General features: G+C 43.8%; 1 protein-coding gene across 1 annotated transcript in view; it reads left to right on the top strand.

Annotated features, from left to right (window-relative positions):
- LOC145350693 (serine/threonine-protein kinase 32B-like) overlaps positions 1-16,661 on the top strand; it is a 250,846-nt gene that overhangs the window by 187,599 nt on the left and 46,586 nt on the right. The window contains exon 5 of the mRNA XM_080199906.1: positions 687-724. Coding sequence (XP_080056032.1) covers positions 687-724 — 38 coding nt within the window. The remainder of the gene's footprint in view (positions 1-686; positions 725-16,661) is intronic.

Here is a 16,661-nt window from a genome sequence, read left to right as displayed (position 1 = left end):
CCCCTCCATGGGACGGCGCAGTGACAAGATAGTTAGCACTGGTGCCTCCAGGTTCGATTCTGGTCTTGGGGACTCTCTGTGTGGAGTTTGCACATTCTCCTCATGTCTGTGTGGGTTTCCTCCATTTGCTCCAATTTTCTTGACAGCCCAAGATGTGCGGGTTAGGTTAATTGGCTGTGCTAAATTGCCCCTTAGTGTCAGGGTAAATACATGGGGTTATGGGCGTAGGGCCTGGTTGGGATTGTTGTGGGTGCAAGCTTGATGGGCCCAATGGCCTCCTTCTGCACTGTGGGGATTCTATAATTAATGGGGTTACGGGGATAGAGCGAGGGGTGGCACTGGGTAAGATGCTCGGTCAGAGAGTTGGTGCAGACTCGCTGAGCCACATGGCCTCCTTTTGAACTTTATGATTCGATTTTCCCTTCCTAACAGCACATTGGGCACACCTACACCATATGGATTGCTGCGGTTCAAAAAGGCAGCTTCCCACCACCTTCTCAAGGGCAATTGGGGATGGGTGATAAATGCTGGCCCAGCCAGTGATGTCCGCACTCCATGAACAAATAAATACAAAGCAATACCACTTCCATTATGGAGCTGGGAGCGCCACCTCTGTAATGGAGCAATATAATTGAGAAGATTTATTTCTGTTAGTGATGAACTCTGTTTCTATTTTTCTGTTTTAGGGACATCAAGCCTGACAATATCCTTCTCGATGAGCATGGTAAGTTGCTAAATCTTCTCTTACCTGGAGATGAAATATTAAAGAGGTGGCAGATAGCCAATCGCAATGATGGGGGTTTGGGGTGGGGAAGGATTGGCCCTCCAGTGAGCAACAGGATCTGGGGCCACTTTTTGCTGGTAGCAGCCACTTAATTCCCCAATATACTTGGCAGCCAACCTATCTCCTCCCCCCATCCCTCCTCTCCAATCAGAATGCAACAGCTCACCAGTGCCACCATGACTGGTGGCCAATTTTGGGGCTGCATGTAGAACGAGGATACGTTGATTGGACAGGTGCCCTCACAGTCAGGGCTGGAGATGCCAGGGGCCTATCAGGCAGACCTCAGTAAGGGGTGGGGTGTGCATGGTTACTCAGGATAGATGGCATTGTTGAATGCCCTCTCCCTCTGTCCTGACAAGGGTCTACTTGCAGGTCTGCCCAGGTGGAGGGCCCCTCGGGCCACTGGTAAAATGCCAAGGAGGCACAAAAGGCACTTTAATTTAATTTAATAATTAATTAAGTGTTTCAATTGGACTCTGAACAGGCAGGCTGCCCATCACTTTCCTGCTGGTGGCATAATCACATGATGACAGGAAGACTTTGGACGTCATGGTATCATAGTGGTTGGCACTCTGCTTCACAGCTCCAGGGACCTGATTCAATTCCCAGCTTGTGTCACTGTGTGGAGTTTGCACATTCTCCACATGTCAGTGTGGGTTTCCTCTCACAGTCCAAAGATGTGCGGGTTAGGTTGATTGGCCATGCTAAAATTGTCCCTTAGTGTCCTGAGATGCATAGGTTAGAGGGATTAGTGGATATGTAGGGATATGGGGGTAGGGCCTGGGTGGGATTGTGCTCAGTGCAGACTCGATGGGCCAAATGGCCTCTTCCTGCACTGTATGGGTTTCTATGATTTCTATACTACTCTGTACATTCCAATGTTGTTTTTCCCACCTCCCAGCCTATCTCCAGAGGGCTGATATAATTCAACCATTGACTTGAAAGTATTGAAGCTTGGGTGATGAATTTGGGCATTTACCACCATTGCCTTTCAAATTGTGAAGTAGGATAACAATAGATTAACAATGTTACTCTAATATCCATGAAAGGAACTGCAGATGGTTTTGCTATTATTCCAAATTTTAACTTCAAGACTATTTTACCTTATTTCAAATATCTGACAGCAAAGATATTGTTCTAATCCCTGTAGGGACCAAAATAATCAAATTTACTGAATGAGCCACAGATAAAGAAATTGTCAATGGGATCCCATCTTTTGTAGCTTTCAATTTATCATGAATTAGAACCAATAAGCAAACGAGACTTCAAATAAAATGGTAAATTTCACTTTAAATAGTCAACACAACAAAAGCATGCCTTAGGTAAGTACATACACCACGCTAGGGTGACCAACCATCCCAGACTTTCCAGAATTATCCCATAAGTTGGCCATTTGTCCCACGTCCTAGGTCATGCATCCCAAGGATGTGTTCTGTCCTGAAATTTATCCATGCCACTAGCCTTTGTCCATGCACAGGTCTTTGTGAAAGCCAGGCTTCAACTTGAGCATGTGTCTGAAGTCTTTTATCTGTGCATGCACTGACCATGGAAGTTTTGAGGTTCTGAGCGCTTGGCTGGGGGGGTTAGGGTGAGGTGTTGCAATGAGCTTGAGAGTCTGCTGTTTCAAGGTCAGCAGAACCCCCCCCCCCCCAACCCCCATTCTCACAACTCTTGGAGCACCAATTACCCCTCAACAACTACCTCTCACCCCCACCCCCCAATCTCTCGTGTTTACACTGATGCCAGAGTGTCACTTGAATCTTTCGCTGGCCCGCTCTGTATCACTCCCTCCACAAAGGCAAAACCATGTGCAATGTTAAAATCTCTTCCGACTTGGCCCCAATACACAGGATGTCTCACTTTTCCACTCAGCTGATTCAATCTTCGAGTTGTGTTCATTGGCAACTGTGCTCAAGCTAAGATATCTAGATACGATTAACCCTGACAGGGCATAATGTCTACAGACCCACTCTCACTCAGGTTATGCCAATCCGAATGTCATAATTTTCCAGAGTTTTGTTTCAACTGACCAACCAATAATACCTGGTTCATGATCTGGCCCTCTGATACAAACATCTAGCTTATTTGGGATCAGAAAGAGGAGCTGGGTGTTCATAAAATTATAAGATATAGGGGTAGAATTAGACCGTTCAGCCCATCCAGTCTGCTTCACCATTCAATCATGGCTGGTAAGTTTCTCAACTCCATTATCCTGCCTTTTCCCCTTACCAATCAAGAACCTATGCACCTCTGTCTTAAATACATTCAATGACCTGGTCTCCACAGCCCTCTGTGGCAATGAATTCCACAGATTCACTACCCTCAGGCTGAAAAAATTCCTCCTTATCTCAGGTCAAACGGGTCATCCCTTTACTCTGAGACTGTGGTCCCGGATCCTGGTCTCTCCTACTAATGGAAACATCTTCCCCACGTCCACTCTATCCAGGCCTTTCAGTATTCTGTAAGTTTGAATGAGACCCCCTCATCCTTTTAAACGCCAATGAGTACAGACCAAGAGTCCTCAAACGCTCCTCATAAGTCAAGCTTTTCATTCCTGGGATCATTCTCATGAACCTCCTCTGGACCCAGTCCAGGGCCAGCACCTCATTTCTTAGATACGGGGCCCAAAACTGCTCTCAACACTCCAAATGTGGTTTGACCAGAGCCTTGTAAAACCTTGAACTGGCAAGGGCAAGATGAGCTGAAAAGTAGCGTCCTGTGCTGCAACTTTTCTATGCTTCTGTGGTTTGCTTGTTTGAGCTATTCACACTACCTTTAGGATTCAGTCTTTTTCAGCTCAATTGGAGAGCAGTTCCCCAAGTGCTTCTGGAATTCTATTTTCTTCTTACTGCTAAACAGACAACTGACCTTTTGTAAAGAGCTTGGCTTATTCCGAAACACCACAGGGGCTCGAGAGCTGCATCCAGCAACATTTATTATGAGATGCACTTCATGCAATCAATACAAACATGTCCAGTTTAATAATACAAATAATGAACGTTCATGCTTGCTCACATCTGTTTGACCTCGACGCGTTTATTCGTCTACGTTTCCTTCTGCCTTGGAACAGCAGCCAGAATAATTATGGACCCCTCAATGCCCGGACATACTCTCTTCCACCTTGTTCCATCGGGAAAGAGATCACATACCAACTGACTCAAGAACAGCTTCTTCCCTGCTGCTAACAGACTTTTGAATGGACTTGCCTTGCATTAAGTTGATCTTTCTCTACATGACTGTAACACTACATTCTGCACTCTCTCCTTTCCTTCTCTATGTACGGTATGCTTTGTCCATATAGCGTGCAAGGAACAATATTTTTCACTGTATACTAAGATATGTGACAATAATAAATCAAATCCTTTCTGAAACTCTACTGCATTCCAGCCTTCCTGCAGGGTTTGTTAGAGATTTCTGCCTTTGCAACAGTTGTTGGCTTGCTCATCTGTATCTCAGTGGTTTCTTTATATCTCCCTCTATTCAGTACCGTAGAAGTAAGCCATTTGTCAACTAACCAGCTAATTATTTGCCTATTATTTACATGCCATGAAAGATTACAGCTTACCACGCTATCATTTTAACTGCATATTTCAGTTCTTCCATTAAAAACTCATCTGGATACAGCTTGCTTTTAAAATCCAACATTTTAAAGTACTTTTCTTCTAAATGCTTTGTGAAAAACTGTCCAAAATAACTTGAATTGTAACATATACATAGCATTGAACAATTAAGCTATTAGGAAAATGAATCCTTACATAATAATTTCAACATGTTTGCATATACTAAAAAAATTATGGTACCTTAACTACAAAACTTTCAAGCATTTGACTATCAATACCACCACAGAGACAAAATAATGCAAATGACAATGTTTTTTTTCTTCAGTATTGTCACACATCCAGTGTTTGCAAATAGGACATTCTTGGCTCCATTCTGATGGCTGGTGACTACTCCACAGCATCAATAATGAAGCGTGTAAATGGCATAGGGCGCTCTGGCAATCAGATATGCATCTGAACAAATCCCATTCAATGTTTGTATTTGGATTGAGTGGCTTGGCTTTTCCCTCAAGCAAGTTCTGATGTTCAAGCCACAGACCCTCACAGAATTCAGCTGCAATAATATTTTTGTAAGTTTAGGTTGCTTTGTCTCCTATGAACTTCAAGAAAAGTAAGACAACGGCAAGCTAAGTTGTCCAAGATTTCCACGATGGCGCCAGAGCGAAGCAACTTCTTGCAAGCTGTGCCTAGCATACCTTCTAATTCTACCTTTTACTCTCATTCTATACTTCTAAAACTTCATTCTAACTCTTTTGCTACATTCTGCACACTCGTTTCCTTCTCTATGAACAGTATGCTTTGTCTGTATAACACACAAGAAACAATAGTTTTCATTGCATGCTGATACATGTGATAATAATAAGTCAAATTAAATAGAGACAGAAAAGTTTTGAGTTTTTCTTACATAATCTCTTTTGGCAAATACTGTTTTGGAAAATAATTAAACTTTCTAGAATAAAACTTCTTGAATAGTCACTGTCTCCATCACCAAGCACAGCGGTAGCAGCAGTGCGCACATGTACAAGAGGGATTGCAGTAACTTGTCAAGGCTCCTTTGACAGCAACTTTTAAAACTCATGACCTCTACCACCTAGAAGGGCATGGGGACATCACCACCTGCAATTTCCCCTCCAAGTCGCACCCCATCCTGACTTGGAACTCCATCTCTACCGCAAGCCCACGGATAACCTCACGATGCTCCACTTCTGCAGCTTCCACCCTGAACACGTTAAAGAAGCCATTCCCTATGGACAAGTCCTCCGTAAACACAGGATCGGCTCACGTGAGGAGGATCGTAACAGACACCTACAGACGCTGAAAGATACCCTCATAAGAACAGGATACGGCACTCAACTCATCGATAGACAGTTCAGATGTGCCACAGCAAAAAACCACACCATTCTCCTCGGAAGACAAACACGGGACACAGTGGGCAGAGTACCCTTCGTCGTCCAGTACTTCCCCGGAGCAGAGAAGTTACGACGACTTCTCCAGAGACTTCAACATGTCATTGATGAAGACGAACACCTCACCAAGGCCATCCCCACACCCCCACTTCTTGCCTTCAAACAACCACACAACCTCAAACAGACCAATGTCCGTAGCAAACTATCCAGCCTTCAGGAGAACAGTGACCACAGCACCACACAACCCTGCCACAGCAACCTCTGCAAGACATGCCGGATCATTGACATGATGCTATCATCTCGCATGAAAACACCACCAGGTACACAGTACATACTCTTGCAACTTGGCCAATGTTGTCTACCTGATACGCTGCAGAGAAGGATCTCCCGAGGCATGGTACATTGGGCAGACCACGCAGACGCTACTACAATGGATGAATGAACAGCCCTCAACAATCACCAGGCAAGACTGTTCTCTTCCTGTTGGGGAACATTTCAGCATTCGGCCTCTGATCTTCAGGTAAGCGTTCTCCAGGGCAGCCTTTATGACACACGACAGTGCAGAGTCGCTGAGCAGAGACTGATAGCCAAGAGGACGGCCTCAACTGGGATCTTGGGTTCATGTTACGTTATCTGTAACCCACATAACGACTTGTCTGAGTTTGCAGAATCTCACTAGCTGTCCTGTCTGGAGACAATACACATCTCTTTAGCCTGTGCTTAACGCTCTCTCCATTCACATTGTCTGCACCTTTACGATTTGATTACCTGTAAATACTTGCATTCCAATCATTATTTTGTAAATTGAGTTTGTGTCTTTATATGCCCTGTTTGTGAACAGAACTCCCACTCACCTGACGAAGGAGCAGCAAGCGTTCCGAAAGCTAGTGGATTTTGCTACCAAATAAACCTGTTGGACTTTAACCTGCTGCCGTGGACTTCTTACTGTGTTTACCCCAGTCCAACACCGGCATCTCCACGTTGGAACTACTTCGCCATTCCTTCACTGTCACCTGGAACTCCTTCTCTAATCGGACAGTGGATGGACCTACACCACATGGACTGCAGGGATTCAAAAATCATAGGATCCCTACAGTGCAGATGGAGGCCATTTGACCCACTGAGCCTGCACCAACAACAATCCCAACCAGGCCCTATCCCCATCGCCCCATGCATTTACCCTGCTAACCCTTCTGAAGCTAAGAGCTTGATTTTACCATCAAGTTGTACCTGTATTTGGGCGTGAAAACTTGATAAAGTTGGGCATGAGGCAAATAGCGCGATCCGCGACCACCTCTGCACTGGTTCCTCCTGTACCAATGGCTGAAACTGGCTGTGATTGCGCCCGAAACAGGCATGACTGCAATTTAAATGCATTTAGATTGGATTAATGAGCTGGATGCCCAACGTTACCAGCACTTCCCCCTTTACCACCATGTTCGCCCGTCCAGATTGGGCACGAAACAGACATGGTCCACAAAGTTCCGATTCAAGTGCTCCAGTTTCTGAGGAAATAAGATACAGGTTCTGATGCTCTCTAAATCTGATTGGGGAGTCGGGGGGGGGGGAAGGCAGGTCAGATGGCTCTCTGGTGGGGGCGAGGGAGGGGCGGGGGGGTAAAGGGAGGTCTGCTGCCACTCTGCTTGTGATCGGTGGGGGCAGGAGGTTGAGATTGGTCTGGGTAATGGGAGAGGTGGGGCAACGTCTGTGGGGCCAGAATGAAGGGATTGTCTGGCCCAAGAGCGATGTGGCAAGGGAGCATTTTTCTTTTTTTTTACGTCACATTCACAGTTGAAGGCTCAGATCTGAGCAGCAGTGTTTCAGGCACAATAGCCCCTCCCTCACCCCACAGGTTTCTGCAGGGTGATTCAGAATCGCTGCTTTTCTTTTCAGGTACATTGCGTATGGGGGGCATCGGAGTCTAAAAGTCGGAACTGAAACACTCCCAGATTAGAGTGCCCCGCACTTAAAATCAAAATGGTAAAATAGGGCCCTAAGGGTCAATTTAACGCAGCCAATCCACCTAACGTTTGGAGTGTGGGAGGAAACCGGAGCTCCCGGAGGAAATCCACGCTGACACAAGGAGAAAGTGCAAACTCCACGCACACAAACAGCCACCTGAGGTTGGAATCAAAGCTGGGGCCCTGGTGCTGTGAGGCAGCAGTGCTAACCACTGTGCCACCAGGCTGCCCTAAGAAGGCAGCTTACCACCACCCCAGTGGCAATTGGGGATGGGCAATAAATGCTGACCCAGCCAGCAATGTCCACATCCCATGAACGAGTTAAAAAAAAATATTGAGGCAACATAATTAAGAAAAGGATTCAGTGGCTAGGTTAAAGTAGAAGGAAATATTTGGATGTTTGTTGTGTAAGATGGGAGCCAGAGCAGACATCTGTTCATCACTAATAACCAAAGCCGAAGCCTAGGAGATGCTGGCAGAGTGTGCTGGCAAGGCATCCTAGTAATTCATGGGTCATCTCACAAGAGGAGTCACTGTAATACTAAGCTTTGTGCCAGTGGTGTAATTTGCAAGCTGAAAACATTTTTGAAATGGCCAGCGCAAGGACTCTGAAGTTGTTGCCAATGTAGAAAATGCATTTTGGAAATAAAAATAAAATGAAATTTCTGGTCAGTCACAAGTGCTCTTTTTGGTGATATTCCTATGTTGCTTAAAGGTGAGAGGACGGTAACTAAAAAGATGAATGAGGGTGTGGCTTCATTCAGAGTTGAAGCTGACAACTGAATAAAGTAAAACTAGTAACGTAAGGTTCATAGCAAATGGAAATGATTGAGTTATCTAAAAGTCATGACCGGTAAGTAGAAATACATTCTGAAATAGAAAATTTCAAATTGTCAGGGGTGGCACGGTAGGCACAGTGGGTTAGCACTGCTGCTTCACAGCACCAGGGACCCAGGTTTGATTCCTGGCTTGGATCACTGTCTGTCTGTGTGGAGTTTGCATGTTCTCCCTGTGTCTGCATGGGTTTCCTCTCCCATTCTGAAAGACATGCTAGTTAGGTGCATTGACCCAAACAGGCGCTGGTCTCTGGCGACTAGGGGAATTTCACAGTAACTTCATTGCAATGTTAATGTAAGCCTTACTTGTGACTAATAAATAAATAAACTTCAAACTTAAAGTTCCTGTCCAAACTAGACAATCTTGGAAAGAGTGGTGGCATAGTGGTGGCCTTACAGCGCCAGGGACCTGGGTTCAATTCTAACCTTGGATGACTGTGTGGAGTTTGCACATTCTCCCTGTGTCTGTGTGGGTTTCCTCTGGGTGCTCCAGTTTCTTCCTCCACTCCAAGAATGTGCAGGTTAGATGGATTGGCCGTGCTAAATTGCCCCTTTAGTGTTCCAAGATGTATTGGTTAGGGGGATTAGTGGGGTAAATATGTGGGCTTAAGGGAATGGGGTGGAGGGACTGGGTCTGGGTAAGATGTTCTGTTGGAGAGTAGGTGCCGACTTGATGGGCTGAATGGCCTCCTTCTGCACTGTAGGGATTCTATGATTCATTTGTTTGTGTGAAAACTGATAGAATTCAATAAATGATTGGATTATTTGAACGATAGCAGAGATAGCTTGTGAGGTGAGGCACTACCTCACCTAGAATTGTGTGTGTAAGTGGGGAGTCGATGGCAGCTCCAAGCCTAGTTGAGTAGATTGGTCCCAAACAGAGGAGCATGCTCCACATTGTTGAGATTTGATAGCTTGAAAAAGGCCTCCAGTGGTCGTGAGGTTGACTTGGGGCGAGATGCAAGGATGCGAGGCTAAAGGCATCTTAAAGGTAAAATAAAGAGATGGATGAGGAGAAACAAGTTTGAGAAAAGAAGCTGACTTCAAAAAAGTGCTTGATGTCTCTCTCCCTCCTGTCTGTTTCTTGGAATCGCCCTTAATTTTCTCTTTGACTTGGTTTTCTTTGGATAGCGAGAAAGACAGCTACGGACAAGAAAATAAAGCATTGTGTGTACGAGAAGTGTCCATTGCCATGGTAACATGCTGGATGGTTAGACATCTACACTTATGCCTCACCTGTCAGAAAGGTCAACAGCCGTTGCTGATAGTGTTGACATTTAAGAAATAGAAGCAGATGTAATCCTATTGAAGAAAACAGCAATTGGATTAACTCGATGAATGCAGTTCATTAAGGTACGAGGATCAAGTTGCAGGTTAGCAGTGTTGCCAGAGGTAGAACATTTTACGTAGAGCACTTTGAACAGAGTAGATTTTCTGCTGGGAAAAGAAGCGATAGAGGAGGATATATCATGCATATTTTTCAGGAGTTATGGAAGAGTATTGCATCCGTTCCTCCGTGCCCCCAAAAATGTATTGTAGAATAATGGGAATTCTATTATATAATAGGAGAATTAGCATTCCCAGGGTGTTCCTTACATGGCGAGCCCCAAAATAGCTATAATTGACGTACCGGAGGAGGACGTGGAGCAGGAACACATACTTAATTGACACAATCATTTCTATTCAAACAGTATCGTTCATTAGTCACTGAGGATTGTTACATTTGTGCTGCAAGTTTAAACTTGTGATGCAAAAATGAAGGTGGATTTATTTGTTCAGCAGTGGGCAAGTAACACAATTAGCGCAAATTGCAGGGGGGGTCCAGTTAACTCAGTTTGTCAGATGGTGAGCGTGAGCTTTGATTCCCCGTTCTGTCTGAGCTGAATTGGGGTCTCCTGCTCCCCCCAACCTGTGCCCCCCCCCCCGCTCTCCCTCCCCCGTAAAATCGCAGCATTGGCTGAGTTTGGCAACCCTCAATTGTGGATACGACCTAAGAGGAAGAAGAATGCAAAGACAAACACAAATTGTTTAAGTCTTCCTGTAAGATATCAAATCCAACAGAATTATTGGCTGTTTTTTATCAGCCAAAGTAAACAAGAGGCCTAAACATGGAAGCCCTACAGTGTAGAAGGAAGCCATTCAGCCCATCAAATCTCCACCAACAACAATCCCACCCTGGTCTAATCCCCATAACTTCACATATTTACCCCGCTAATCCGTCTAACCTACGTATCCCAGGACACTAAGGGGCAATTTAGCATGGCCAATCATCGAATCCGCATTTCTTTGGAGTGTGGAAGGAAACTGGGGCACCCAAAGGAAAAACTTTCCCCGCATATCTCCCCTAAACTTACCCCCCTCATCTTAAATCTGTGCCCTCTTGTGATTGATCCTTCCATTCTGGGAAAAAAAACCTCTGACTATCCATCCTCGCTATGCCTCTCATAATTTTATAGCCATCCATCAGATCGCCTCTCAGCCTCCATCTTTCCAGTGAAAACAATCTGGGTTTATCCAACCTCACCTCGTACCTAAAACCCTCCAGACCAGGCAACATCCTGGTAAACCTTCTCAGCACCATTTCCAAAGCATCCTTATCTTTCTGGTAGTACGGCAGCCAGAACTGCGTGCAATATTCCAAATGCGGCCTAACTTGAAAGAAATTAAGCTTCTTGATATCGATTACGTTGATGTAAGGGTTAACCAACTTTCGATTTAGCTCTGCAAGATGTCGGCTAAGAAACAATTGGGTGGATATTGCTCTGTGCATTAATAATCAGCACATTGTACCATTTGTTACAATTCCTTTGGTGGTGTTTCAATTCAATGTAGCTGCTCCATGGCCTTGATAAAAGAACGGACAAAGGATTTTGATACAAATGCATCCATGCATTCATTACTAATATCACACACTGTGATTTCAATACCAGTGAGTTCTGTTGAAAGGTGAAATGCATGCTATACTTTTATGTAAAACAAGCGACTGATGGAATAATTTAATCGGGTATTAGAAAGAGAAAACTGTCAAGGAAAAAGGAGATTAGTTTTAAAGTACAGAACTTAAAAATATCAATTCATTTTGCAACAGTCGACCTCTAAGTTAAATAGAACAAGCTGGCTTAGGTTTACATCCTCTACTGGCAATACTCCAACCATTGATAGAACTTTGGCGGATGTATCTTCAGCTAACTATTGTCAGGATTCTTCGGCCTCCAAGGCACGTGTTTCCTGCCAGCGGGAGGTGGCGCATTGTTCGCTGGCAGTGGGATTCTCCGGTCCCACCACCGTCAATAGGGATTCCCATTGATGTCACCCCATACCAGCGGGGAAACCCGCAGGCGGGGAGCGCGCTGCCAGTGGGACTGGAAAATCCTGCTGGCATGAACAGTTAGAAAACTCTGGCCTGTATCTTTTAGAGGAAGAGTAATCAAATGAATGCATTTCTTCCATCTTATGGAATTGCTGGATGATATTTGATAGAATGATAAGAGTGGGGATTCTATTGATCTCATGTTTGTTAAAGCCTGTTATCAACTGGGCATATGAGAAGTCATCAGGTAGGCAAAAAAAAACACTTTTCTAATTTTTTTTGCTGAAAGATGTCAGTTTGATGACATGATGGTGTTGACATGTTCAGGCTTTCGATGTGTTCTTCCAGCCTTCAGCCAAATTAGTTTAGAGCAGATACGAATCCCTCTTGTTGCCAAGTTTGGATGTTGTGTTGGCACAGTTGAATTAAACACAGCAATGTACTTAATTGTGCAAAAGGCTTATTGCTCATTCCAGTCAAGGCCACAAGAGAGCACTCCACGCTGGAAGCAATTTCATCAATAGAGGCAGGAGGCCAATTTTAGCAGGCTGCGGTCGAAACTGCACATACTACGGAGCAGGCCGAGTTGAGATTTCAGGATTAGAATCAGATATTTCTCAGCTAGACCCTCGAGACGGTAAAAGCAAGATTTGCCTCATCTTTCAGCTCGAGAAAGAGACTGAGTTTGTCCTTGAAAGTTTTGATCAAAAGCCAACAGGAATGGCCACCTCAAAACTGTTGCCTGCCATCGTGACAGTATCAAAGCTGATGAGAGAGTGGGAGTAAAAGAACCATTAGCTCACTGCATTTTAGATGATTTTCTACCATTGCCCAACTAGTCAGAGGTTTCGTCAACTGAAAATGAATATCAGAAATTGAAGCAGGTTTTGTGTACAATGGACACCCAAAAGGCGAGTGAGGTGAAAAGAATTATCACTTTCAACCACAGAACTCTTTAGCTTTTGTCAGTTGACCTTCGAAAAACGTTAATTCTCTCCTACAAAACTATTCCTTTCCTATTCTAAAATGGGAAGGCAGTGGCACAATGGAATTATCACTGGACTAGCAATCCAGAAACCCAGGGAAATGCTCTGGGGACCTGGGTTCAAATCCCACCCAGGGCAGATGGTGAAATTTGATTTCAGTAAAAACCTGGAATTAAAATTCAACCATTGACAATTGTCGTGAAAAACCCATCTAGTTCAGTAATGGGGAAGGAAACCTGCTGTCTTTATCTGGTCTGGCCTCCATGTGACTCCGGACCCATATCAATGAGATTGGCACTCAAATGCCCTCTGAAATGGAAGGTAGTTAGGGATTGGCAATAAACATTGACCCAGCCAGCGACACCCACATCCCGTAAAAATGAATAGATAAATGTATATTGTTGTCTACCTTTCTAAAATTTCCCCACCTGAGTTTTCAAATCCAGCAGGACTCAACAACAACAACAACATGCATTTATTTATCACCTTCAATGTAGTACAAAAACCCAATATGCTTCATAGTAATGTCAAAATTTGACACCAATCACATGTGGAGGTTGAAGACTGATGACCAAAAGATAGTTTATAAGGACTAGCTTAATGAAGGAGACCGAGATGGACAAGAAATTCCAAACCTTGGGGCCAAGAAAGCCTAAGGCATGATCACCGATGAGGGAATGATTAAAATCAGGAATACATAAGGAGACAGAATTGGACAAGTGCAAAAATATCAGAGGATTATAGGGCTGGAAGAAATTAGAGACAGCTCAGGATGGGTAAGACCATAGTGGAGGGGGTGGATTTGAAAACAAGGATGATAGTTTTTAAATTGAGGTGTTGTTGGACCAGAAGCCAATATAGTTTGGAGAGTGCAGAGGTGATGGATGAACAGGACATGTGTGGGATAGGATATGAGCCGCAGAGTTTTGAAAAAGCTTAAGTTTAAATAGGATGCAAGATGGAAGGCCATGCAGGAATAGTCGGGTCTATCATTAACTAAGATGTGGAGATGCTGGTGTTGGACTGGGGTGGGCAAGTAAGAAGTCTCATAACACCAAGTTAAAGTCCAGCAGGTTTATTTAATATCACAAGCTTTTGGAGCACAGCGCTCCAAAAGCTCGTGCGACTAAATAAACCTGTTGGACTTTAACCTGGTATTGTGAGTCTACTTACTATAGTTAACAAAGACGTGGGTGAGTGTTTCAGCAGCAGATAACTGAGGGATGGGCAAACCGAGTGAAGCTACGAAGTAAAGAAGATTGTCCTGATGATGGAGCAAATATGTGTTTGGAAGTTTATCCTGGAATCAAATACCAGAGTTGGGTTTGGCCTGTTTTAGCCGCAGTCATTTACTATGGAGAAGAATGCAGTTGATGGTTGATGAACTGAAGTTGCGTTGGCAACTAATTTTGATCTTCTAATAGTTGGTTGGAGGGAATCTTTGCAGATGTGAGACAGGTAATGTGAGGGGTTGAGAGAGGTAGAGGTGAGATAAAGTGGGTGGCATCGATAAATATTCAGAACTTGGCATTGTGTTTTCATTGATTGAATGGTGGGTTTGGCTGTTTGCTACCTGTTTCAGTGAGCCCTGCCCCTGCCTAAGCTTCTGGGTCAGGCTCATTTGCACGTTGGAGACAGACTAAGTGCAGTATCTATGATCATCACCATAGTGACCTGTTTCACACAGCCAGGTGAGAATGAGCCCTGGTGTTTGCTGCAGTGTGGCATGGCTGATGGTACTAGCAGAAAACATGCGTAGAGCACTTTCAGTATAATCTCTTGCCTTGCTGTGATGTGGGCTGTCACCATAGCTTGGCCTTTGCTTATTTGGTCTTCTGGCTCAATGAGGTTTACCTTAATCTGAGTAATTTCGATAATCAGTGACTGAAATTCTCCAGCCATTCATGCCAGCAGTTTTCTCTGGTCCTACACACTCCTACCGCGATTTTCATGGGGTGGCTTCAATGAGAATTCCCATTGACAGGTGGTCTTGGCAATGTTAAACATGTTCACAAACTAGCTGCATGTTTAAGGTATGAAACTCTTTTCTGTTTGCAAGGGTTCCAGGGGGGTAATACAGTTAAATTTGTGGCATCAACAACAACAGGCACTCTTGAGAAACCTGCCACTCAGAATGAGTTGCTGCTTCAATGTGGAAGAAGATGAAGGAGTTTGCGCTGCATCTGTCACCAATTTAATGCATTGTTATACCAATTTAGATATCTGTCAAATGCTAAATATGGCACCCAGAAAAATGTAAAAGTTCAATGGAAGGGCAAAAGCCGACACAATTGAAATTTGTAACATAAAAATGTTACCATATGGATTGCTTCTGGAGTGTCAACTTGCGAAGGTAATAGTCACATGTATGTTTACGAGGGCACTCACCAAAACGTTGATGCATCCATCCAACATTGGTTAAAAATATGTGATGCATGCACAGTAAAATGCCATGGAAATGGTGCTACAAAACCATACAAATGGACTTCCAGAAGTGTTATGTATTGAAACGTTGGAATCGGGACATGGCTACAAGCTAAATTACTTCTAAATAGATGAGAGCTTGCAAACTTGCCAAAATTCTCCACCCCATTTCACATGATTGCCATCCATGCTGTTGATACATACAGGTCATTGGTGCTAAGAAGTAGATGCACAGGCCAACAACACGCATTTATCAATAACATTTTTATTCCCTCTCATTCTACCTTACTCTCTTTCCATTAGTGACCATTACATTCTAGTGACCACTGCATTATTTATTTCTGTTGCTGTAATAGTTCAGTTGTTCTCTATTTGTTGCATGCAAATACAGCATTAGGATTGGTGTGAAATTGTGACTTGTTTTGTCTAGAGAAATTCTTCATGTATAGACTTAAGAAACCTCACAACACCAGGCGAAAGTCCAGCAGGTTTATTTGGAATCATGAGCTTTTGGAGCACTTCTCCCTCCTGATGAAGGAACAGTGCTCCAAAAGCTCGTGATTCCAAATTAACCTGTCGGGCTTTCACCTGATGTTGTGAGACTTCTTACCGTCCCAGTCCAATGCCGGCATCTCCACATCAGACTTAATAAGATCTTAACAGAGACAATTACTTATTTTACTAACCTTACAAATATTTTTGAAGGAGGAACGAAGGTCAAACATTAGTTAAGGCAGATATGTTTGTTAGCATTTTCCAACTACATGTGTGCATTTTTAAACTTGCTGTTTTTTTCAGTTAATATTTGTGAAGGTTGTTACTTTGACTTTGATACTATGCGTCAACATCTGGAGGAAATTATTCATTAAGAAAAGAAACTACAGTTTAGATAAAGTTGGTATTGTTTTGAGCTGCCCAGATGATTGCAGTACTGGGCAAGTAAATGAAACAAGTGCTTTCAGACCATTTATTTTTTATATTATTCTTTTTACTCTTGTCCAGGCAACGTGATTCTTCAGAGCAGAGCATGCCTCAGGTGAAGTCACTAAAAGACTTTACCATTAAATGGTGTCTGCGTATCCTTTGTGGCTGTAGTTCTCTTACAGAAATTCTAATGACAATTTCTTATCTGTTATACCCCTAAATTCCCAAAATGTTGTGAGATAAGCAGATGCAGAGTTGTATTCAAGACATCAGAGCTTTAAAGCAGATCCATAGAACCCCTACAGTGCAGAAGAAGGCCATTTGGCCCATCTAATTTGCACTGGTTCTCCGAAAGAACATCTTACCCTGGCCCAGACCTCCACCCTATCCCTATAACCCCACGCATCTAGCAAGGCTAATCCTCCCAACCTACACATCTCTGCAACTAAGGAGCAGTTTAGTATGGTTAA

The sequence above is a fragment of the Carcharhinus amblyrhynchos genome, chromosome 1 (genome assembly GCF_965287045.1).
Source record: "Carcharhinus amblyrhynchos chromosome 1, sCarAmb.v2.hapA, whole genome shotgun sequence".
Lineage (NCBI taxonomy): Eukaryota > Metazoa > Chordata > Chondrichthyes > Carcharhiniformes > Carcharhinidae > Carcharhinus > Carcharhinus amblyrhynchos.
This window is presented reverse-complemented; position numbering and strand designations above follow the sequence as displayed.